The following is a 25,073-nucleotide window of genomic DNA, read 5'->3' as shown; positions in this document are numbered from 1 at the left end:
AAACCACGGAGTCCACGGGAGGGATCTGTGGAAGAGGTGGCTATGAAATTCCAACAGGATGTTAGCAACTTTTCCCTGAGACAGCCGCTGCTCGGGTTCTCCCCGCCCCTTGGAGGCGGGTAATCGCTGGTACAGAGCTACAGCTCCTATTGGTGGCGGCTCCAAAACTCCTCCGCCCACTTCAGCCCACAAGAGGAGCCCCTGGGTTCCAGCAACCATCCAGGGAAAGGCTCTTTTGAACCTGTACCAGACCTCTGCAGCTGGTTACCCTGAAGACCACAAAGGGACTGGAAGAGATTGATGCGCTGGGGAAAGCTGGGCTAAGGAATCCCACTCACACGCTCTCTCTCTTTTCCCTCTGTCTTTCTCAACTGGAAAAGAAGGTTCACGAAACCTCCAAAAGGAGGCTGCAGTTTGGAAAAAGGACAAGGGTGGCGCGCAGTGCCCCTTCTGCTACGCCACCTATCCACAGTCCGTGCAACCACTGGCACATCTCCTGCCCAAGAGCCCAAGTCCCTGAACAATGGAAGTCTCTAACCTGTCAGGAGCCACCCCTGGCATTGCCTTTTCTCCGGGACCCGAGAGCTGCAGTAACAGCCCAAGTTCCGGCAGGAGCATAGGCTCCATCCCAGGTGGGTTCCTCTTGCCTGGCCGCGAGCCGCCCTTCTCAGCCTTCACCGTGCTCATAGTGACTCTACTGGTGTTGCTGATCGCTGCCACTTTCTTATGGAATCTGTTAGTTCTGGTGACTATCCTGCGCGTCCGCGCCTTCCACCGCGTGCCACATAACTTGGTGGCCTCGACAGCTGTCTCGGACGTCCTGGTGGCGGCTCTGGTGATGCCACTGAGTCTGGTGAGCGAGTTGTCGGCTGGGCGACGTTGGCAGCTGGGCAGGAGTCTGTGCCACGTGTGGATCTCCTTCGACGTGTTGTGCTGCACGGCCAGCATCTGGAACGTGGCGGCCATCGCCCTGGATCGCTACTGGACTATCACGCGCCACCTGCAGTACACGCTGCGCACCCGGCGCCGCGCTTCTGCGCTCATGATCGCGGTCACTTGGGCACTGTCCGCGCTCATAGCGCTCGCCCCGCTGCTCTTTGGCTGGGGGGAAGCCTATGATGCTCGGCTGCAGCGTTGCCAGGTGAGCCAGGAGCCCTCCTATGCTGTCTTCTCCACCTGCGGAGCCTTCTACCTGCCTCTGGCGGTGGTGCTCTTCGTCTATTGGAAGATATATAAAGCCGCCAAGTTTCGATTCGGCCGCAGACGGCGGGCGGTGGTGCCCCTGCCCGCCACCACGCAGGTAACCGGGACGGTCTGTGGATTTCTGGATGTGTGTGTTTGTGTGTGTGTGTGGGGGGGGGGGGGGATGGGGGTGTTCCTGGAAAGGAAGAAATTCAGAAAAGGGAAGAGTGGAACAGAGTTTGGATATTGGAGCATATAAGAGGAGGGAAAATGTCGCCTCTGGAGCACCGGAAGAGAAGGCCATCTGCTCTTGAGCACGTGCGGTGGCTTAGAGCTTGTACTTCTAGAGAACCACGTATGGGATGTGCACCTGTGAAAATTTTTTTCACTTGTACAGGAGGACTAATGCTGGAGCCTTCAAACCTCCTGTGTGTGTGTGTGTGTGTGTGTGTGTGGTTTTGAGCCAGGGTCTCATGAGGCCCAGACTGGACTCCAACTTTTCCATAGCTAGGTATAACCTTCGACTTCTAATCCCCTGGCCTCAACCAACCAAGTGGAGGATTGCAGGATTACAGGCATGCATTGCCAACCTTGAGGACAATGAAGGGAGAGGAAGGGGATGGAACTCGAGGTTTCCTGAAGGGGAGGCAACTTAATGTACCAACTCAGCTTCATCCCCAGCCTGTCTGTCTTGATAGTGATCTAGCAAGACAGCTGGCAGCCTCAGTTCTATCCCTGAGAGTTGTCCTCTGACCTCCACATGAGTAAATGTTTTATGCGCATGCGCACACACACACACACACACACACACACACACACACACACACACACACCACTTAGCAGCAGTCATCATTCCTTAGATCCTGGAGTGGCTCTGTCCACAACTTCATGATCCTTGCTAGACCAGGCTGTCCTGGACTGCAGTGGAATGTCATTTACTTGTTTAAATGCTAATGTCTTCTTTTAAGATCTGTTTACTTTATTATATGTCAGTTCACTGTAGCTGTCTTCAGACACCCCAGAAGAGGGCATCAGATCTCGTTACAGATGGTTGTGAGCCACCATGGGGTTGCTGAGATTTGAACTCAGGACCTCTGGAAGAGCAGCCAGTGCTCCTAACCACTGAGCCATCTCTCCAGCCAGTCATTTAATATAAGTAAAAAAATCCCTGTAGCTTTCACTCTTTATTGCCATTGACTCCAGGCTCTAATTCATAGTCCAGTGACCAGATTCTAAACTTCTAGAAGCCACTTCCCCCTGCCACCCCCTCATCTCTGTCTCTCCCCCTCCCTGTGTGTGTGTGTGTGCGCGCGCGTGCGCGCGTGTGTGTGTGTTTAAAGCAAAAACTCCATTTCACTCACTCCCCTTTGTTTACCTAGTGCAACCCCAGAGGTGTCTCCTAGAGATTTGGGAGAGAGAAACAGGGTTGTAGTTCCAATTCCAAACATCCATTAATACCCGTGTGTCTCCTTTTTCTCATCTTTAAACAAGTTGGCTACTACTTTTAATCTAATTTGACTTTTAATGCTGGGTCTCAGGTATTGCACACTGTCACGGAACTTCCCGAATCACTACAGATGACCTTGAACTTCTGATCCTTCTCCCTTCACCTCGGAAAGTGTGGAAATCAGAGGCAGTACCACCATGCCTGCTTTGTGTAGTTCTGGGAATGAAACCCACAGCTTAATGTATGCTGGGCAAACATTCTACCAACTGAGTCCCACCCCCAGTCTTAGGTGCTACTGTAGAAGGTCCTGATGAAGACCCCGACAACTGAAGAACACAAAGATACCTACTTTGTCCTGGCTCGTGAAGGGTGACTGAGGAAAGGATGTCTCAATAGCCCACCAGTCTAGCTGAATCAAGGAGCTGCAGATTTAAAGAGAGACCCTGTCTCAAAAACTATGATAGAGAACACACCTACCCATGTGCGCACGTGAACACACACACAGACACAAATGCAATGTGTGGACCAGGAAAGGTATCAAAATTAATGAGATAGGAAACACTGTTGTTTGTTCCGCTTTTCCAAGTCAGCTCAGATACGAGGCTACCAGACGGGTGCATGTGCTTTTAAAAGCAGATTCATTTCAGTTTAATTAAATGGCAGAGAATTTTTTTTTAAAACACAAAACAGGAATGTCAAGTCTATAATTGGAAAGTGCTGGAAAGGAGTGCTTTTATTCAGAATTAATGATGTTCTTTGAAAGGTCCCTCGGAAATGCCTCAGGTGATTCTAGCTTCTCTGTCTGATTGCAGGGGTCTGGCTGACTTTTAATAGCTACATCACCCCAGTTATGCACCTAGGAAAAACACAGTGGAATGGATACCTGGAAGGTTTGCCAAGCCTGACTTTACTCTTCATGTTGGTAGAAGAGGCAGTCTTAATTGTTTTTTTTTAGGTTTGGTTTTGCATCGGTGGAGATCAAACCCAGGACCCCGTGCATGCCAAGCAAGGGCATGGCCATTTAATGCCATCCCCAGCCCTTACAATTCACTCCAGACACAACCCATTTACACAGGAAATAGGAAAAGATGAAAGGTCAGCTGGCTGGCCAATCAGAAGTAGCCTTCGATGGGGAGAAAACTCCAGTTGGCGGGACTAGCCCTGTGCTGAGTTACTCTTCAGGGTAGGGTCTGGGGAAAACCTTCCTACACTCTGGGTCTCAGCTTCTAAAATGTAGAGCGTTGTCACCTTCAAGGTTCGAAAGTGCAATGGCTCCCATAGGCTCCTGTGTTTGAACACCTGACTCCCAGCTTGGGATGCTGTTTGAAAGGTTGTGAAGTCTTTTAAGAGGCAGAGCCTGCCTAGAAGAAATGGGTCACCTGAAATGGCCCCTGATATTCCAGCTCTACTCTTCTCCCATGTTCTCCTTCCTGACTGAGGGTACAGTGTGACCAGGTACTGCTGTTGTCATCACAGCTTCCCACTGTGACAGACTGTGTCTGAGAACCATAAGCAAAAATAAACCCTTTCTCTTTCAAGTTGATCTTCTGAGATATTTGGTCAGAGGAACTAGAAAAAAGTACTACATGATAGTCAGTCTATCTGTCTGTCCGTCCATCCACCCATCCATCCATCCACCCATCCATCCACCCATCCATCCATCCATCTATCCATCCATCCATCCATCCATCCATCCATCCATCCATTCATCCATCCATCCATCCATCCATCCACCCACCCATCCACCCATCCATCCATATGTCTATCTATCTTGAGATAGGGTCTCTCTAAGTAGCCTTGGTTGTCCTGGAACTCTATGTAGACCAGGTTGGCGCTAAACTCACAGAGATCTGCCTGTCTATGCCTGCCAAGAGCTGAGATTAAAGATGTGCACCATCACATCTAGATGATGATTAGTAATTAACTGTCAACTTCGAAATGACTTAGAATAACAGGGGAAGAGGGTCTTAATTGAGAAATTGTCTAGATCAGGTTGGTCCATGGCATGTTTTCTAGTGATTTTCTTAATTAAGTTAATTGAGGTCAGAAGATCCAGCTCATGTTTTCCGGCCCCATTTTCTAGTCAGGAGTCCTAAGCTGTATAAGAGAGGAAAGCAAGCAGGCCTGCACACATTTCTCTCTCTTTGCTCTGGACTGGGGATATGATGTGACCAGTCACTTCAAGCTCCTGCCACTGTGACTTCAGTACTGTGATGGACTGGAACCTGGAATCATAGGAATACATAGCTTTCTTTCCTAAGGTGTGTGTGTGTGTGTGTGTGTGTGTGTGTGTGTGTGTGTATGTGTGTGTGTTACCACACTTACAGATGGTTTATTTGTATTAAGCCAATGGTGTTCTGCTTTTATTTTTATATTTTTACAAGGAAATGTCTTTATTTGCAGGATTTATTCTACACAAGAGGAACAGTTGAGACAGTTTCTTCTTTTGGGTTGTCAGACATGAAAGGCATCCTTTGTGCTGTGGTGGGTGGTATTTTGGATGAAGTCTGGAGTCTGGCTGTTACAGATCAGACAAAGTCTTGGGTGTTCTGAGCCTTGGTCTGGCATCTTTGGTTAGAAAAAGCTACTTCAGAGGTTAGGAAGATAGCTCAGTCAATAAACTGCCATCATTGGGAGAACAGGACCTGGGTTGGGCTCCCAGAGTCATGAAAAATGGCTCCCTTGCAATCCCAGGGATAGGATAATGGAGATGGGTGGATCCCTGATGGCTGGCCAGCCTAGCCTACTCGGCTAGCTCCAGGTCAGTGCAATAACCCACAAAAAGAACTTGATGTGGCTGGAACTTCATTTTATGTATTGTTTTAAGCCTGTCTACAGTCTATAATGACCCCTCAGCTGCAGCTGTCTTGTTGGTGTTCAAGACATTGTAGACTTGGGGGCATTTTGGATTTGGGGGTTTTGCAGGAGAGCTTCTGGCCCTGTGAGACCATACAGAGTCAATCTTGTGATACTGTGATCATGTAAAGATGAGTTAGTGGTGTTTTGTTCAAGTGCTTAATGCTCACTACTGCACCTTTCCATCACCAAGGAGGCTAGGCTGGCTGGCCAGCTGGGCCCCAGGGATCCATCTGTGTCCACCCCTGAGCCCTGCTCTGTCTTTCTGGTTTTTGATGGACATCACATTTTGAACTGGGAATGTCAAAATAAATGATCTAAATTGACTCCCCCTCCCTTCCTCCCTCCCTTTCTCCCTCCCTCCCTTTCTCTCGCCCCCCTCCATTTCTTCCTCTGAGCCCAGAGCCTCCTGTATGCCATGTGAACTTTACCACTGAGTTAAAATCCCAGCCCAGGATCTCTTGCAGCCCCCTCTGTGTAGGGAATGCTATGCTCAGGAGAAAACGCCGAGGAAACCGAGCTCTTTCTGAACACACATTTTGATAGCGCAAGGGAAGACTGGGCTCACTGCTTCCCTGGTGGAGCTGGTCTGTTTTAAATGAATGGATTTAATCAGTAGACTTGCGTTTTCTACTTCTCTTCCCTCCGGATCTTTGAACTTAACTCACCCCAGTCATTTCTTACACTTTCTGTTCTGCTCTACCGTGGACAGACTGAAGTGCCTGGGAGGTTCTCTAGAAGGGAAGGAAGATGGCTGGGAAAGTGGCCACAAATAAGCACTTCCTGAGTGGGAGGAGGAGGGAAGGGGCGGCCACTTTTTTCCTCCGTGTTCCGTGGATGCTGTCCCTCTCTAAGGAGATGGCTGAGCATTGCTGCTATCAGAATACAGCTGCTTATCTCTTAGACCTTTGTGGTACCTGATGCTGGTCTGTGCTATGCCATGGACCAATCTTGTCTCTCCTAGTGGACTTGATTTTTGTTTTGGTCCTTTTTGTAATTTTGTCCCCTGCCCTCCAAGGTGAGGAATGAATACAGGGCCTCAGGCTTCTTAGGCAAGAGCTCTGCTCCCCTTGCCCCACAGGATTTCATGGTGTAGCTTTGCCTGGCTTAGAAACTCTATGTCGACCAGGCTGTCCTCAGACTTACAGAGATCCAACTGCCCCTGCCTCTCAAGAGCTGGGAGTAAAGGAAGGTGCCATCACAACCAGCATGTTCCTTCTAAAGGGAAGGCTGACATGCATCCCACTGCTGGACACTGGGGAAAGTCCGAACAGCTCCTTATAGATGGTGGCTTTCAGTTGTCTCTTCAGAACATATGGGCTTGCAATCCCAGGAGAAAGAGACTCCCATGTGGGGTTTGGGGTGGGAGGGATGTTACTTAGGCTCTTTGAGACAAGGTCTCTTTGGATCCACCTGCCTTCTCCTCCCCATCACTGTGATCATAAGTGAAAGCTATGTACTTAGGCCCCTTCCTTCCTTCCTTCCTTCTTTCTTTCCTTCCTCCTTCCTTCTTTCTTTCCTTCTCCCTTCCTTCCTTCCTTTCTTTCTTTCTTTCTTCTCTTAAGAGATGAATTTAGGGGCTTGAACTCAGGTCCTCTCACTGGCAGGACAAGCCCTTTCCTAACTGAACTATCTTCCTAGCGTCCCAGAGACTGTTTTACTGTTGGAATTATTTCCCCTTTATAGCGTCTCTTCGGGTGACATGTGGAGTAGGTGTTGGGGTGTACACTGCCAAAGGCAAAGCCTCTTCTTTTGGCTAGATTTTCACACATCTATTGATTTATCGATTGTTCCAAACAAACTGAGGCATGGACCTTGGGAAGAGGGGGCAGGAGGCAGCATCTGAAGGCAGGCCTGAGATGACTTTTGACTGCTCCTTGTTACTAGATAACCAATCGGAGGCTCATTCCTGGGTGAGACTCCTCCCTCTCTGAGCATTGTTAACTGCTTGTAGCTCTTCATCTAGGGACGGGGCCCATGGGTTTTCTCAGCCCATGGGGCATACCAACTATTGTTGGAATTGTTCAGCTCTTGCTATCTTGTTGAAATTCTGTGGGTAGAGTTCCCTATCATAGGAAGAAAGCATAGACTTACAGCAGACTTCCTGGCCCTCTTGGTCTTACAACCTTTTTTTTTTTTTTTTAATTTATTTATTTATTATATATAAGTACACTGTTGCTATCTTCAGACACACCAGAAGAGGGCATCAGATCTCATTATAAATGGTTGTGAGCCACCATGTGGTTGCTGGGATTTGAACTCAGGACCTCTGGAAGAGCAGTCAGTGCTCTTAACCACTGAGCCGTCTCTCCAGCCCCCTGGATCTTACAGTCTTTCCACCTTCCTTTCTACAGAGTTTCCTGAGTCTTAGGGCAGGAGCTATGTTGTAGACATAGTGGTTGGGGCTGAGACTCACATAGTCAGTTGTCATTTATATGTTGAGTAGTTGTGGTTTCCAGCAATGGTCTCCTGCTGCTGTGAGAAGAAGCTTCTCGAATGAGGGATGAGTGCACACTTCTCTGACCCCTACCCTTTGTGCTCCGTCAGGTGCCTTCTTCTAACCTGCAGACATGCATAGTACACGCAGGCAGGACACTGTGCACATAATAAACAAATAAAACCAAAGAGAAACCCCAGTTACAGAGAGAAATGCTTTATTTTGGCTTCCAGTTCTGGGTTCCAGTACATCATAGTGGGGGAACTCAAGACAAGAACTTAAAACAGTTGGTTATAAACAGCGGCCCCTCACATCCATAGTCAAGAGCAGAGGGAAGTGAGGGAGAGCATGCTTACTACTATGCCGCTCACTTTTTCTACCCTCACAGCCTAGGACTCAAACCCAAAGTGTTGATGGGTCTTCCCATGTCATTTAATGTCATAAGGACAATCACTCAGTCATACCTAAAGGACAAAGTTATCTAGACAATCCCTCAGTGAGATCCCCTTCCCAAGTGATTGTGGATTGCATCATGTTGACAACTAAACCATCACACAAACACACACTCTCTCTCACACACACACAAAACACACACACACATACACACTCACACATTATATATATGTATGTATATATACATATATACATAGTGTGTATGTATCTCTATCTACCTATCTATCTATATCTATCTATCTATCTATCTATCTATCTATCTATCTATCTATCTATCTATCTATCTATCTATCTACCTATTGCACAAAACATCATGACCAAGAAACAAGTTGGGGAGGAAGAGGTTTATTCAGCTTATACTTCCATATTGCTGTTCATCACCAAAGGAAGTCAGGACTGGAGCCCAAGCAGGTCAGGAAGCAGGAGCTGATGCAGAGGCCATGGAGGAATCTTATTGGCTTGCTTCCCCTGGCTTGCTCAGCCTGCTTTTTTATAGAACCCAGGACCATCAGTCCAGGGATGGTGCCACACACAATGGGCTGGGCTCTCCCCCACTTGATCACTAGTTGAGAAAATGCCTTACAGCTGGATTTCATGGAGATATTTTCTCAACTGAGGCTCCTTTCTCTGTGATAACTCCAGCTGTGTCAAATTGACACAAAACCAGCCAGTACACCATGTTCTATTGAACTACTATATTTCTATGTTCTTCTGCCAACATTACATACTCTCGGTTACTAAAGCTTTATAGTATGCTTTTACAAAGATATTTTATTTATGTGTATGACATGTCTCTGTGTAACTATGTGTATGTGTCTGCAGGTATGCACAAAGGCCAGAACAGGGCATCAAATCTCCTGTAACTGAGGCTACAGGTAATTATGGCCTGCTTGACATGGTGCTGGTAGCTGAACTCCAGATCCCGGGAAGAGCAGCAATCCCTCTTAACCACCGAGCCATAGATCCAGCCCCTTTCGTATATTTTGAGATTGAGTAATGATGTCAATCCCCAAAGTCTTTCTACTTTAGGAAGCAAGATGAGAAGAGGAAATTCTAAAGGAAGAGTCATAATAGAAATAAAAAAGCTAGAAATCAATGGATAAAATCATTAAGTCCTAAAGCTTTTTTATTTTTAAAAGAAGTGATCCATTATAAAGTAAAATTAGAGAAAGGCTAAGGAAAAAGTGTCAGTAATTAATTTCAGAAATGAAAGAGAGGGCATCACTACTGATTCCATGGCCATTAAAAGCTAAGCAGAGCAACCCTGGAGGAGACTGCTGAGTGGGCAGTGTTTGCTGTACACATTAATACCCTTTGTCAACTAGACACAAGCCTAGTGTCACCTAGGAAGCAGGAACCTCATATAAAGAAATGCCTCAGTATCGTCCGTCGGTCTGTGGTCATTCCTGTGAGAGAGTGTCTTCACTGGTGATTGACCTTAGAGGTCCCAGACCACTGTGGGTAACACCATCCCTAGGCAAGGAGGCCTTGGCAAGTGAGCCTCTTTTCTCCATGGTTTCTGCTTCTGTTCCTGTTGTGTTCCTGCCCTGACTTAGGGACTGACAGTTAACATGGAGGTATAAGCTACGTAACTCTTTTCGTTCTCAAATTGATTTTCGTGAGAAAGGTTTATCACAGCAACAGAAAAGTAAACTGGGACACTGTGGAAAGGAGAGGATCTGAGCTCAAGCTCCAGTTGGGGTCACCGCCCTGGACTGTAAACTTCACTCACACTTACTACTGGTCTCACCTCTCCTCACGTGGGACTGTAAGGTTAGAGTGTTTGACTTTAATGTTTATCTTCTCCAAGGTATATTAGATTTCTCCTGATGCTAAGCTTGTTTGGAACAATAAAATGATTGGATGGGTTTCAAAACAGATCTTCCCATCACCTGCAGGGCACAAACTGATACTCTCACACTGCTTCAAGCACAGGGCGGAATTCTTGGCGGTACAAACTTATAGAAGTATGTAGTGTGCATTCCACTGCGCACTTCCTTCCCTGAGTTCATTCTCCTGTGGCGTTTTAGTTCATGTGTGCGTGTGTGTGTGTGTGTGTGTGTGTGTCCACCCATGTATGTGTGAAGGCCAAAGATTGATGTTTAGTCACTGTTTCTTAAGATGATGGATGTGTGTGTGTCTGTGAAAGCATGTGTACCCATGCCAATGTGTAGATGCAAGAAAAGAGTGTGAGGCATCCTCCATTAGTAGCTCTCTGTTCCCAAACCTGGGGCTCATATTTTCTCAGCTAGGCTGGAAGCCAGCAGGCCCAGCAATCCTATTGTCTCTACCCCTCAGACCTGATGTTGCAGGTACACATAGGGTGCTGGGATCTAAACTATAATCTTCATGATTGTACTACTGAACCACAATCTGAACTACTGAGCCACCTCCCACCCCCGAGCCCTCTTCACCTTGTTGTTTCGAAACAGGGTCTCTTACTGACCCTGGAACTCACCAGTTTGGCTAGACTGAATGAACAATGGGTCACAGAAATCCTCCTGTCTCCAATTCCCCAGCACTCCTCATTACAAGCATCTGTCACCATGCTTGGGATTTTCAGATGGGTTCTGAGGATTCAATTTTGGTCCTCGTCTGGAGTAGCAAACACATTTTTAAGTGCATAGCTACATCCAGAGATTTTAGCATCCAGATATGTCCACACTGAGCTTCCGGTACCTTGCCAGTCATATTTACAATTTTCTGCCCTTGTGCACTGCTTCCTGCTTGTGGCTGCCTGTTCTCAGCCACCAGTCTCTGGATTTATCATGTTCTATCTTTTAAACAGTGTCTGAGCTTTGTGACCTTAATTCTGAGAGAATCGCTGCCTTTTTTTTTTTTTTTTTTTCCAGTTCAGCTTGTTCCCCTGTTGTTGCTTTAATTCTGTATTTCCTTTGTTTCCAGGCAAAGGAGGCACCTCAGGAGTCGGAGATGGTGTTCACAGCCCGTTGCAGAGCAACAGTGACCTTCCAGACCAGCGGAGACTCGTGGCGGGAGCAGAAGGAGAAGCGAGCGGCCGTGATGGTGGGCATCTTGATTGGTGTGTTCGTGCTGTGTTGGATCCCCTTCTTCCTGACAGAGCTCATCAGCCCACTCTGTGCCTGCAGCCTGCCACCCATCTGGAAGAGCATATTCCTGTGGCTTGGCTATTCAAATTCGTTCTTCAACCCCTTGATTTACACAGCCTTTAATAAGAACTACAACAATGCCTTCAAGAGCCTCTTTACTAAGCAGAGATAAGCAGGGCTGGGGAGATAAAATAGACTAGGAAGAGAAAGGGAATCTGCAATTCTCACTTCACAAGAGACCTGGGGCTTCTCTCCAAAGCCCACAGACCACTAATGACACTCCAAAAGGGCATACCATTGGGCCTGAAATGTGGAAGAGTTCTCACCAAGGTTGACAACTGTTTGGCAAAGATGCCGATGCCTTCTACAGGACGTGACAGACATTACTAGTGAATTGTGTTACTTTTCTGCACTAGGCAGAAATCTTGCCAAACCCTAGATGTATTTTAGGTATTACTGATCATTTGTTGGACCCGACATGTGGCAAGATTGACTTGATTTTGCATTATTTATACTGTGTCCCTCAATAAGGGTCTCCCAGGGCTTTCCTGGGACTGTCTCCCTTACATAGCCTCTCCTCTCCCCCTTATCCATCAGAGGAGTTTACATTTCTTATCCTCATACACAACATCCACAGGCAATGACTCTCAGTTTAGGAACAGATGGTCCTCACCTGAAGCTTTGTTGAAAAGTGTTCCACACAGGTGTCTTCAAGGTGGCTCAGTAGATGAAGGCACCTGCTCCTGACTGAGCCTGGTGGCCTACTTTTGATAGGGACACACATCATGAAAGGGAATAAAGAAAATTAACTATTGCAAGTTGTCTCTGACCTCCAGATGTGCCAGCAGCCTCCTCCCCCAGGTGCGCACAAAGTAAATACATATTTGAGAATACGAAAACAGAATTCAGTAATTCATACTGACCGAATCAAACTCTCAAAGAGGTTTGGTGGTCTAGTGTTGAAATGTCTTAATGGCTTTTATTTATTTATTTATTCATTTATTTTTGTTGTTAGTAGTTTTTGGAGACAGGGTCTACTTTGTAGCCCTAGCTGGAATGGGATACACCATGTAGACCAGGCTGGCCTCTAACTAATACAGATGCCCCTGCCTCTGCTTTCTGAGTGCTGGGATTGAAGGTGGGCATATTATTATGCCCAGCTTTTTTTGTTATTGTTGATTTTAAAACATTTTAGTACACATGAGATACTTCTGGGTGCTTATGTTACTCTTTAAAGTTTTTTTTTTGTTGCTTTTTTTACGATTTTTTTTACTGATGTGTAGGTGTGTGTGTGTGTGTGTGTGTGTGTGTGTGTGTGTGTGTGTGCAGGGATCAGAAGAGGGTGTCAGATCCCCTGGAGCTAGAGATGCAGGCAGTTGTAAACTGTCCCATGGGATGCTGGGACTCGAACTCTGGTCTTCTGCAAGAGCAGCAAGTGCTTTTAATTCCTGTGCCATTTCTCCAGCTCTTTACTCTTGAAAGTTAAGTGGGCACATATCCATCCTGCTGTATCGAGGTTGGGTTGGAGGAGAACCCAAGCTTGTAATAAAGAGACCCTAATGTGATTGCACCTGAAATGGCTCCTTGGTGGTACAATGTGACCAGACACTTCTAATGGATTCCCACCATAATGGACTGTATCACCTGGAACCATGAGACAAAATAAACCCTTCCTTCCTGAAGTTGCTTTTGTCAGGTATTTAATCACAGGCTCAAGAAAACTAACTAATCATTGCAGTTGGATAGAGTTCAGCCTTCACTTGGTAATCCAGCTTATGGTTGGTAACATGTTTTTCTGAGGGAAGTCAGGGCAGGAGCTGAGGTAGAAACCACAGAACATTACTTACCAGTTCCTCTCTGGCTTATGTTCAGCTAGCACTATGTGTAGACCAGAGACACTGGCCTAGGGATGTTGCTAATCATAGTTGGCCAGGCCCTCCCAGATCAATTGCCACAGGCCAATATGAGACAATTCTCTATTTGAAGCTTCTTCTTTCGAGGTAACTCTAAATTTGTGTCAAGTTGGACAATAAAAACTAACAGGAGCCGGCAAGTTAACAGGGTGGGAAAGACAGCCCACAGAAGGTTCCAGATGAAATGGGCGTGGCTGCTGAAGATGTTGACTGCTCACAGGTACTGTTCCTATCCTTTCTACTCCGAGTGTGGCAGGCAGGTTGTGATTCTCGTGAGGTACAGACTACAGTAGAGCAGTGAGAGAAGAGAATCATCCTCCCCAGCTCCCTCAAAGTTCTCCCACCAAGTGAGGCCAAGCCTTCAGAGTGGCTAATACAGGCAGCTGGCTGGCTTGGTTGGCTTGGGTCCTGGGTTCTGAGCTACTATGAAGGGTTGGCCTCAAAGGCCCAGCTGGCTGTATTCGTTAGGGCTCTCTAGAGTAACAGAACTTACAGGAAACAATCTCTCCCTATATATGTGTAAAGAGGATCAGAATAAACTACAGGCTGTGGTCCAGCTAGTACAACAATGGCTGCCTATGAATGGAGAGCCCAAGAATCCAGTAGTTGTTCAGTCCATGAGGCTGGATGTTTCCTCTGATCTTCAGTATATAACGGAGTCCCACACAAGTAGGTTCTGATGCTGGTGAAGAAATAGACTTGCCAATGAGAGCAAGCGGGCGAGGACAGTGAACTAGAAGGAGGAGGAGGGGAGAGATCTTTTTTCTTGCATGTCCTCTCTATAGGCTGCCAGCAGAAAGTGAGGTCCAAATCAGTGGTGGATTTTTTTCTACCTCAAAAGATCTGAATAAGGCTTATTTCCCCACCTTGAAGATCTGGATTAGAAGTGGGTCTTCCCATTGCAAGTGATGGATCTCAGGTGTGCCCAGTTATCTGGGGCGCTTCTTCAGACTCCAGAGCTTTGCATTTGTTAAGAAAACAGATTAGAGGAATTCGGCCACGCCTTTAATTCCAGCACTCTGGAGGCTGAGGCAAGCGGATCTTTGAGTTGCGGCCAATATGGTCTCCAGAGTGAATTCCAGGGCTACACAATTAAAACCTGTGTCAGAAAAACCCACTACCTCCAAAGAAAATAAGACCCTCCCGGAAATAGAGGGAAAACAGGTTGGGGGTGTGTGCTGGGGATGCAGCTCAGTTGTTAGACTGTTTGCCTATTGTGCAAGCCCCGGGTCCAATCCCAGCTCTGAATAAACTGAGTGTGGTGACACACACCCATAATCCCAGCACTGAGGAGGGGGAGGCCAAAGGGTCAGAAGGTCAAATCCTTGTGAGGCCAGTCTGGGACAGGAGACCCTGTTTCAAAACCATGTATCCACCACCCTTTCCCCCAAGATTAAAAAAAAAAAGAAAACGGACCAGTGAAAATGGAATCTTCTCCCATGACTGTTCTTAAATGAAACCAAATTAAACTTCAAAAACTATTTATTTTTTGAGTAGATAATGCATGTACATGGTACAAAATTCCAGAGTACAAAAGGCAAACGGTGAAAAGTCATTTCCACCCTCTTCCAAGTGGCAACTGAGGCTGCCGGGATACTGTGTCACTTCTCAGAGACAGTCTGGGAATGGGCAAGCAGACGTATCACAAGCGTAGTGTGAGCATACGCAGGTACATATGCATCCACACACCTACATGTATTTATCTCTATTCCAAACACTAGCATTTCATGCATAGTCATGCATGCTTTCTTCCCCCACTTAACAACGTGGCTCCAAGATCCATTGAATGTTCCTCGGCAATACACAGAGCAGGTCTATTAAGTGTCTGAAATGCGCCACTGTAGAGATGGGCCACGGTTTGTCACCTCTGTTGTGAATTAATGGTAGTTTCTAGCCTTTTGTTATTACAAACATTGCTTTAATAAAAGTCTCTGTACATAAGTTCCTACACGTGGCATTGCTGGTTCAAAAGGCGGTACAATTGGACACGTGACATTATTCAATTGTCTTCCAAGGGGGCTGTGGATTCAGCCCGGCCACTGACTGCATGGTGGGTGTGCCGCCCACAGCTGTACGGCACCACCTGCTTCCTTCCGTCATGTGGCTAAGATCCATCTACACATCTGAAGGAAGAACACACTAATAATCCTACTTGACATTAATGTGCCCTCCCTGCCACAATACTGCACATCTCCAAAAGGTGATCTTACTGTAGTGAAAGCCTGGAAACTTCTGGAAAACCCTTTCCATTCCAACCTTCGAGGGACCTTCCATTCACCCTTCTAATGAACACACACCTTCGAGGGCTTCTCTGGTGTTGCAGACTGGAACCGACAGCCTGTCTAAACCTGAGCACAGATTAGATGACATCTGTGTTCTGCTACTATAGGATGCAAAGATAGCTGTTTGGGGACCCAGCTTAACCAAGTGGGATGCTCTGACTGATCGATGGACCACAGCGAGGCGGGCAGGGTTCCTGCTTCTGCTGCCCTTACACATCCCAGAGAGGGAAGCAGTGACATGTGTCATTAGGACAGACAACAGGAATATGACAGATGGAGTGTGATGTGACCAGGATGCCAGTGTGAAGATATCACCCAAACGGTGGGGAGTGTCAATGGAGGGTGGACTTAGCCATCGGTGAGATGGATACAGGTCCTGAGGATACTGAAGCAGTGACTCCCCATGGTGTCAAACACATGCAGATGAGGTGCTAACACCGTGCTCATGATCTTACAAACAGTTATTCCGAAGGAAAACACATCACTTTTTGTATGTGCATGTTCCTATATGTGTATGGGGATGCGTGTACATGTATATGTATTGTGCATGTGCATGTGAAGGTCAGAGGTCAGCTTAGATGCCCTCTTCACTGTTCTCTGTGTAACTTTATGACACAGGTTTTCTCACTGAATTCTGGCTGGTCAGTGAGCTCCAGGGACCCTTTTGTCTCCACCTCTCGAGGGCCGGGAATCAAGAGCACACGTATGGGCTCAGGCTTCGATACTGGGGATCCTAACTCGGGGTGTCATGCTTTACTGACTGAGACACCTCCCTGGCTTCCATGACTTTGTACATACCATTCCGCCCCACTAGCACCTGCTGCTAGGAGGGGGAGCATGGCAAACGCTAAGATGCATCTCAGAAGGCTCTTCCTCTAGCCACAGTCAGCTGCGACAGACACCACCACCCGTGTCACTGGGTCTTCAGTGTACTGCTCTGCATTAAGGTCTTTGTCTCAGTGGCCGACCCCAGCAATGAACACATCATAAAACACTTCTTATGGAGCTTCTCAGGCCATAACTCAGTTCTTCTGCCTGAACCGTGACAGGCCAGAGTCCCTGAGGGACATTACTGCTAGGATGCCCAGCTCCTGTAAGCTGACCATTCATCACCTGGACAGCAGGCAACACAGAGGGGTGCGTACGGAGGCTGCAGGCCAGGCCGGGTGTCTCAGATACCCCTTAGGTAGTGCTTATAGTATTCAAGATAGAAAAGACAGTCTGCCAAAGTGACAAACAATGGGAATGGCACCTGGGAAGGTAGTAAGGGGGCTGCTGGAAGGCCCGCCCTACGCTTGGTTCAAAGTTCCCGCCTTCCTGGGGACCAATGTGGGTTTGGTTCCACCACAAGCCTGTGCCTTTGCTGTCCTTGAATGAAGTGCTACAAACCAGATCCTGATCTAGAAGGTCAGACTAACAGGAACTTATGGTCAGCACGGACTCTGCTTCATTACAGACACACCTTTGGATGTAGGCTCTGAACACAAAGCTATACTATATCTGGGTACAGAAGACACTGACCTGGGAGGCTCCTCCTTTCCACCAGTCTCCAGGTGGATTCTGAAATGGGTGGGTCCTAGGGAATCTCCTCAGCCAATGGTAACGTCAGACTGCACAGCCCACTCCATGCTGGAAGTACCCACGAAGGTGCTGTCTATGTTGTAGGATGTCTGATGAAAACGCACGGTTCTCAGGGCTGGTTTCTGTGGTCTAACTCACAGCCCACCCACAGGGCTCCAAAACAATACAGATTAGCCAGGGCTCATTGCTGCTTACCAGAACCAGATGGTAAGACATCACTGCCTTAGAGACCACACACTCCGGATGTAGGAATCAAGAAAGGCCTGAGCTCGGAGCCTCTTCTCTGTTGGCTAGCTTTCAGTGTCAGATGTCACTACCCAGACAGCTGGGGTAATGGGGTCAGCAAGAGTCTTACCCAGCTATGGACTTGCAGACTGTAATACCAACCCGCCCGGCAAGAGGAGAGTGTTGGAGTCATGGTGACATAGGCCACCACCTGTGTTCTGTTTAGATCTGCTGTCTGCTCCTCAGGAGGGCGTTCGTACCTGGTACTGTAGAACGAGCAACAGGAACCTCTCATCATCTCTAAGCCTCATGGATTAAGGAGTGAGACAAGATATCCACCAACCTCTCTCTACCGAGAGTTACCAGCCTAGTCTCTCTCTACCAGGGGTGATCAAGCTTTTGCTTTTACAACCTGACACTGCCACTGACAAAGTTCACACAGAGTACACAGTGTACTGGAGTTTAACATAAGAGTGAGAAAATAATGTGTTCTGAATGACTTTACAACTTTGTGCTGGGCCGTGCTCACAGCTGTACTCTGCTCCAGGCAGTCCGTAGTTGATCATGCCTACGGCCACACCAAAAGAAACCCTCTAGAAACAGCACCAAATAGAAGGTCCCACTTCCCAAAGCAGTTATAGTTGCTTCAGATCAGTTATTCCATACCTCTCCCAGACATGGATAGGTGGACCCACTAACCCTGAACCTCACCTGCTCCCACTCGCTTCCCTACACCTCTGTTCAAACACTGACATTAGCTTCTTCTCAAGAATGCAGACAGATGATCCCTTCCTCTGATTTTGGAATAGTTCTAACATGGTCAAAATGTCTTCTCCCTCAAAGAACTACTTTATTTTTATTAACATTACTATTATTTTCCAGTATTTATTTCAGCAGGGCCTTTCCCAATGCTCCCATGACCATGGAAGTCCCTGCGAAGGTAGAGCGCACACATGGCTCACTAGGAGTGTGCTGGCACAGGGCAGTGGCCCTTTAGGTGCGGCTGTTCCTATCCAGCTCACCACAGCTAGGTGGCCTTGGTTAGCAACTGCTGATGTTGTTCTGCCTGCATGGGCTGTTCTGTGGTGGGAGACAGAGTTCTATGTAGCCAGGCTGGTTTCCAGTTTGCTGTTAAGCCCAGGATACGCTCCGTGTCCCCATCTTCCTGCCTGTATCACAAGTGTGTGTGACCCTGTCTGTTTAAGTGATGTTAGGGAAGGAACCCAGGCAAGCACTCTACTGACTGGGCCCCAGCACCTCTTCTTTCCTATCAGAATGCTCATTTCCAGAGGCTAAAGCCAGCCCTTTATTAAAGGTCCTCCTTCCTGTCTCAGCTAACATCTGATTCCTTTCAGCTCTCGCCTAAGTGCTGTGGCTCCGTGGGGTCTTTGTGCCCCTGAGTACTGCCTTCTTTTCCTCCATGCACGGTCCCTGCTGCCTTTCCGCTTGTCTGACCTGATAGCACTCAACAGTGTACACGTCGTAAATCTTCACTGAAACCCTGTCAGTGCAAGAACATGGGATATGCTTCCAACACGGATATGCCCATCCAGATATGGAGAGGTTCAATTCTTACTCAAGTGTCCTCAGTGAAAGGTGCATTTGCAATATTTCCATCAAGTGAGCCTGGGCTGTGTGCAGGGCTAAAGGAGCTACACGGGAACCACCCTCACAGCTATCCGTGATGACATGCAGCTGAGGGCAGGACTTGCCTACAGCCACAGCAAAGCAGATGCCTCAGAAGCGTGGCTCCAGACAAAGGGTTCCCATTTCCATTCTGGTCACTTTGTCTCAGTCTTCACAAATGGGTGGGCTCTAGTGAACCCGAACCTCACCCGCTTCTGTCTCTGCACAGCAGCCCAGCCTAGCGTTCTTAATGTACTGCGAGAAGCCAGCACAAAAGGCACAGCGGTAGGTGAATGGGCCGGCTGCTCTTTTAGCAGCCTTCTGGAACATTTCAGGGGACAAGTTTTGGGGGGCAAGAGGGTTGTATGTGCCCTGAGCCCCTGCTAGATGCCAGAGGGGCAGGGACAGTGCTCACTTACATTTACCTCAGGGATCATTTCTTAGCAGTTGCTCACTATTTGCTGAACATAATGCTCTTTATTCTCAGGGCCCGCACGCAGCCGGGTACCTTCATAAATGCAGTGTCACTGAAGAAGCAGAAGTTGACTGGACAGAGTGAGCGGGCACTGCCCGCGGTTCTTCGTAGGGTTCTGTGTGTCACCCACATCATAGTGTTATTCCGAGTCCACCGGTCGTAGTCAGGAGAGATGGAATGAGACAGTAGGAGAAAGAAAACACCCATCTAGAGAGTTGAAATGCATCTTGCTGGAGCTCTCCACCATCATCTGCAGAATTTCAGGATCTTGTAGTCCATACACGTCATCAAAAAAGTATCAGTGACATACGGAAATGGAGAAGGATGTTTCAGGAGGCCTTGGCTTTGATCTTGGACAGCAATAGCTCATTCTTTCGGCCCTCCTGGAAAAGCAGAGTGAGAGAGAAGTAGAGGTTAGTCATTGGCACTCACGTGGGGATTCCCAGAGGGGCCTAGCCTCTCCCTAGTCTCAGTAACTGCTTTTTTTGTTCTGCTTTTGTTTTTCTTTGAGACAGTCTCACATAGCCCTGGTTGGTTTTGAACCAGCTATGAAGCCAAAAATTACCCTGAATCTGATCCTCCTGCCTCCACCTCCTGAGTAAGTACAAGAATTACAGTGTGCTGGGGACCCAATGTTCTGGAATGCCAGGCAAGCACTCCACCACCTCTTGCCTCTTAGCCGTTCTCTGACAAGTCAGCCAGTCTTCTAGCATGAAGCCAGCAGCACAGTGATCTACTGACCTATGTTGACAGATGTGATGAGGCCTCTGGACTAAAGGCAGAAGACCAGGCACTGTCTTTCCTACAGACAGAACTTTCTAAATTCTCCAAGGGGAGAGAAAACAGTCACACATCTACCAGTCTGCTTGGGAGGGTGAGAGAGAAGGGGCCTCGGAGACCAAACTGGAACATGTGAGCAAGGCAGCCCTCGTGTGCAACACCACGACAATGAGCAGACGACACACTGAGAGGTTCTAACAGTGAGCATGCTGAGCAGCCTCAGCCTTAAGGACGGAAAGCACAGAAGACAGGGTGAGAGGTGTTTATGAAGGGTGCTCCCTTCTCCAGCAACGAGCCACATGCGCTCCGTGACTAACCATGTTGAGGGCTATCACTGAGGAACATCACTGGCCCTACTCCCTGACAGTGGTGTCCAGTGTCCTGAGATGCCAGTTACCCTTCTGTATTCCCTTCCTCTGGCTAATTCTAGAGCTCTTCACCTCACAGCTCACAGTGCTTCTATTAGTAAGTCTCAGAACAGCCCCAGGCTTTTCTTGAAGCATCTTAATGTCTCTAACCAAAAGACAGCTGAGGGGCTGGGGAAGTGAATCAGCGGGTATGGGTACTTGCTAAGCAAGTATGAGGACCTGAGTTTGAATCCCCATCACCCACACAAAAAGCCTAAAATGACTGCACACACACCTGTAACTGTGGAGCTGTGTGTACAGACACAGAAGGGTTGGTGGGACTTTTTGGCTACCAGCTTAGACCCTTAGATCTTGTCTCAAGAGAACACAGCTGAGGAATGACAGAGCAGACACCAGTACCCTCCTCTGGTGTCTGTACAGACATGCATGGACATGCACTTACATACATGTGTATCACACATGGACTCCACATCAGTTGCTGGGCTCTTCCCATGCCTCAGGGCCTTGGCTGCTCCCTTCTGTGTTCTTGCTCTCCCCATAGCAGAGCCTGGCTCAGCCTGTAGCGCTTCCTTTGACTACAACATCTGCCTGTCTCCCTACACACAAAGTTTGAAACTATTACTTTTCTATTCCTGGTTCGCTAGGACCTCTGTTCATTTGTTCTTAGCTTCTCACTGGTCTCCTTCACCACAGTGAAGCTCCTTGAGGACAGAGACCAGGCCTGTTTTCAACCTGGTTTACACCACAGGCACAGTCAGAGCTGAGGGGGCATTTGAAAGGATGAGAGTTGCTGCCATGCCTGTAGACATGGCTGCCAAAGGTTAGATCATAAAACAGAGGGCAGGGCAGACAGAGGAGAAGGTGGAAGAGGAAAACAGAATCATCTTTAAAAGTATAGTAGAACAAAACCACTCGCATGGGACATACTCTTTTTATTTTGTTCCTGTGTGTGTGCACATGTCATATGTGCATGTGTGCCTATGAAGGTCAGAAGTCAGGCTTGGCTGTTGCTCTTCAGGCACTGTCTACCTTGTCTCCTTTAATATATATCCCTATTTATCAATTTTGTGTGTACATCTGCAGCTGCCATGGAGGTCAGAGGGGAACTGGTGGGGGTTGGTTCTCCCTTTCCATCATGTGGGTACTGGGTACTGAACCTAGGTCATCAAGCTTGGTAGAAAGCACCTTTACTTACTAAGCCATCTTGCTGCCCCACCTTACTCTTTACTCATGGAGTAGTAGGCTGGGTGGGCTGGCCAACAAGCCCCAGGGGTCTCCAGCCTCCTCCTCCCCAGCACCGGGATGCAAGTGGGCACCATCTCCTTGTTTGTTTTCTTTGTTTGTTTGCTTTGGTTTTTCAGCTCAAACTCAGGATCTCTTTCACATCAAGCACCCTTCTGACAAAGCCATCTCGCCAGCCCCAGCTCCAGGTGAGTTGAATGCGTATTTGATTTTGGCTGCCATCTGCCTGGCCCACACCCTCTCACCTCTTTGAACTCTTTCACAGTCTTGAAGTAGAGCCTCTGCTTTTCCAGGAGCTCCAAGTACTGATCGTTCAGCTGGTCCCTTCTCATCTTGTTCTCCTGCTTCTTCTTTTCCATCTGGTGGAAACATTTTGGGAAATGGTGGTGGGTGAAGAGGCCCTGGACCACATCAGGCAGCTACGATTAACATTTGTATCTGTTTCTCCCAGAACCTCCCTTCTAAACAGATTTCTCAGGCTGGCCTGTCTTCCTTCTGAATGATATCTGCAGGCTCAATAATCTACTCAGAAGTTCACTGTTTATAGATCATCAGAGGGACAGCGTGTATTTTTGGGGGGGATTTTTGACTGACGACTATTTTGTCTCTAGAGGATACTTGTGAGTGTTTATTTGGCGTGTCACAACTCCAAGGAAGGAGAGTTGCTGGTGTCACTGGTGAGGAGATGGTGCTCACCATCCTAAAGGGTTCAGGACTGCCATAAGGCAAAGGGTTACCTAGTCCAGGATGTCAGCTGTGTGAACAGCCCTGATGAATATAACTGTTTATACTAAAGTAGCTTACCACCTTTCATTTATTGCAACTGTGTCATAGTGTAATCTATCTACAGCCATCTTAACTGTGTTTTCAGGATGCTGGTCTTATACACAGACACTAGATATTGACTTAAAGAGATTTTCTATGACAGCCACAAGCTGGAGGAAGTTGCAAGTGGAGGCTGGAGGATGACATGTGGGAGCCGGTTTTCTCCTTCTGTTATGTGCCTATACCCTGATAACTTGGCTGTTGTCCTTCATCATGTTTGAGACCAGGACTCTACCTGGTCTAGGAGTGGCTAAGTAGGTTAGGCTAGCTGGCACTAAGCCTCAGGATCTCTCCCCAGCAGCAGGACCATAGGGACAGGCCACCACACCCTGTGAAATGTCATGAGACAAATGCCCAGCCTAGACAAGAGAGGAGGGCTGCTGGGGAGGGACAGTTCTTCATCTGTAAAGCAGGGGAGGGTAGTATCATTTAATATGGGGGAACAGCACAGTGTCTGACACACAGGAGTGCTCAGTGCCCGGGAACTAGGACCAATAGCAACGTGGAGGCTACCCCAGCAGAGTCTCATGGCTGATGGGAGGCAATGCAGGAAGCAGTCTGGATGGAGAGCCTATGCCCAGGACAGCGCCACACTGCTGTACAGTAAGCCCACTGACCTTCATCCTGCTTTGTTTAATGCCTTCGACGATCTGCTCCATCTGCCTTAAAAACTGGTCCCGGGCAGCAGGGGAGGCCATGGCTCTGAAAGAGATAGGTCCAGCACATGGGTTGGTTAGGATGGGGCTGGGGGACACCAAGGAGCCGGCTCTGTACCTAGAATGTGCCCAGTCAACCAGCCTGGGCACAGTGGGCTGGGGGATACCAAGAACACTGGGCAGTCTGGATTCCACACCTGACCTGGTAACTGAATGTGAATCTTTCCCCCATTCTCCCTGTGTTCCTGTGGCTATGGACGGCAGACGGAACATCTCTGACTAGATGAGAATGGATGCTGAGGAAAACTGTACAGGTGAGAACACGCTGCTCCTCTGATCTACACAGACAGGCATGTGTACCCCTTTCAACAGAAGTGCGCACACAGGCAACTTCCAAGTGCTACCTACACCCCTTCCGAGGGCCCTTCAGCTTCTTCCTTATAACTTTTAACTATATTTCCTCAACATACAATGTGAATATAAATAATACAAATGCCATTTGCTATGACTTATGGCACGTACTGCTTAAGAAATCAATTCAGTTTTGTTTTTTAAAAATCTGAGGACAGGAAGCCATCACCCGGAATTAGAGGACATGTTCTAAGTATTCTCAGATCTGAGCTGAGACCCTGGAACTTGGCTGGAGGCAGTAGAAGGATAGATTTCCTGGGGTTCCTTCCTACCCACATCCAGTCCTGCAGAGGGCCAGGAACAAGGCTAAGAGCTCGGCACTCACAGGGGAACCTTCAGAGAGTGGGCTGACAGAGCAGAACTCTGCCGCAGCGCATCATGGAGACAGCCCTCCAGTCTGAGAAGGGCAACGGGACACAAAGGCAGGTGTCACCCCTGAACCTCCGTGTGTGTGTGTGTGTGTGTGTGTGTGTGTGTGTGTGTGTGTGTGTGTGATGTCTGTGGCAGCATATCTGATCATACTGTGAACCCTGAGACTGTATACTGGAAGAACCTGTTTCTATTTGTGGTGTGGTTCAGCCATAACACACACGTTTAATCCAAGAGCTTTCTGTTTACTGTAAATAAGGCGGAATAAAGTCAACCACGGGTGACTAGGTAAAGCAAGCAACCAGTTGACAGGAAGTGAACATAGGAAAAAGTCAAAGAGAATGAGAGGAAGTCAAGAGGATGGATAGAGAGATGCACAGGAAGTAGAAAGGAGGGACATTCAGCTGGAAGGCTTTTTAAGACAGTGTGGAGAACAGGTTCTTTTCTTCTGAGATATCGGTTGAGGAGGAAGGTCAGCTGGGTGCTTTCTCTGCCTCTTTGAACTAGCACACTTTTGCATTTGGCTCCTGAATCTTCTTCATTTGGTAAAATCAAACCTTTAGAATTTTTCTTGACAAACTGTGTGTGTGTGTGTGTGTGTGTGTGTGTGTGTGTGTGTGTGTGTGTGTGTGTGTGTGCATGCACATGAGCATAAGTCCTGCAGATGGAATTCATGTTCAGGCTCAATAGAGAATGGCTTAGCCTTGCTGTGTTTAAAATAAAAAAGATGTAGAAAGTCTAGAGTCCATAATTCAGGAAAATCTTGGCCTTAAAATGATTCTAGTTGGCTGCCAGGGGCCAACAGAAGCTTATATTAACAATAGGAAGCATGCTCTTCTAATAGCAAGCCTTGCGCTACCAACAAGATGGGTAGGCT

The 25,073-nt window shown here is 47.7% G+C and overlaps 2 protein-coding genes across 5 annotated transcripts in view; one reads left to right on the top strand and one right to left on the bottom strand.

Annotated features, from left to right (window-relative positions):
• Positions 1 to 523: 523 nt before the first annotated feature.
• On the top strand, positions 524 to 11,615 carry HTR5A (5-hydroxytryptamine receptor 5A; the record flags this gene model as incomplete). The annotated part of the gene is made up of 2 exons (XM_080918627.1): positions 524 to 1,300; positions 11,280 to 11,615. The coding sequence occupies 2 exons, from the start codon at positions 524 to 526 to the stop codon at positions 11,613 to 11,615; spliced, it is 1,113 nt and encodes a 370-aa protein (XP_080774753.1).
• A 3,249-nt stretch (positions 11,616 to 14,864) lies between these two features.
• CCDC93 (CCC complex scaffolding subunit CCDC93) overlaps positions 14,865 to 25,073 on the bottom strand; it is a 67,693-nt gene continuing 57,484 nt past the window's right edge. For all 4 annotated transcript variants that reach the window (XM_080918175.1, XM_080918176.1, XM_080918177.1 and 1 more), the window contains 3 exons: positions 23,378 to 23,462; positions 22,181 to 22,294; positions 14,865 to 19,928 (listed from right to left, as the gene is read on the bottom strand). In XM_080918175.1, the coding sequence (XP_080774301.1) occupies positions 19,875 to 19,928; positions 22,181 to 22,294; positions 23,378 to 23,462 (253 nt within the window). In that variant the 3' untranslated portion in view covers positions 14,865 to 19,874. The remainder of the gene's footprint in view (positions 19,929 to 22,180; positions 22,295 to 23,377; positions 23,463 to 25,073) is intronic.

Source organism: Micromys minutus, assembly GCF_963924665.1.
Source record: "Micromys minutus genome assembly, chromosome: 6".
NCBI lineage: Eukaryota > Metazoa > Chordata > Mammalia > Rodentia > Muridae > Micromys > Micromys minutus.
Note: the sequence above shows the minus strand (reverse complement) of the source record. Positions and strands in the feature narration are given on the sequence as shown.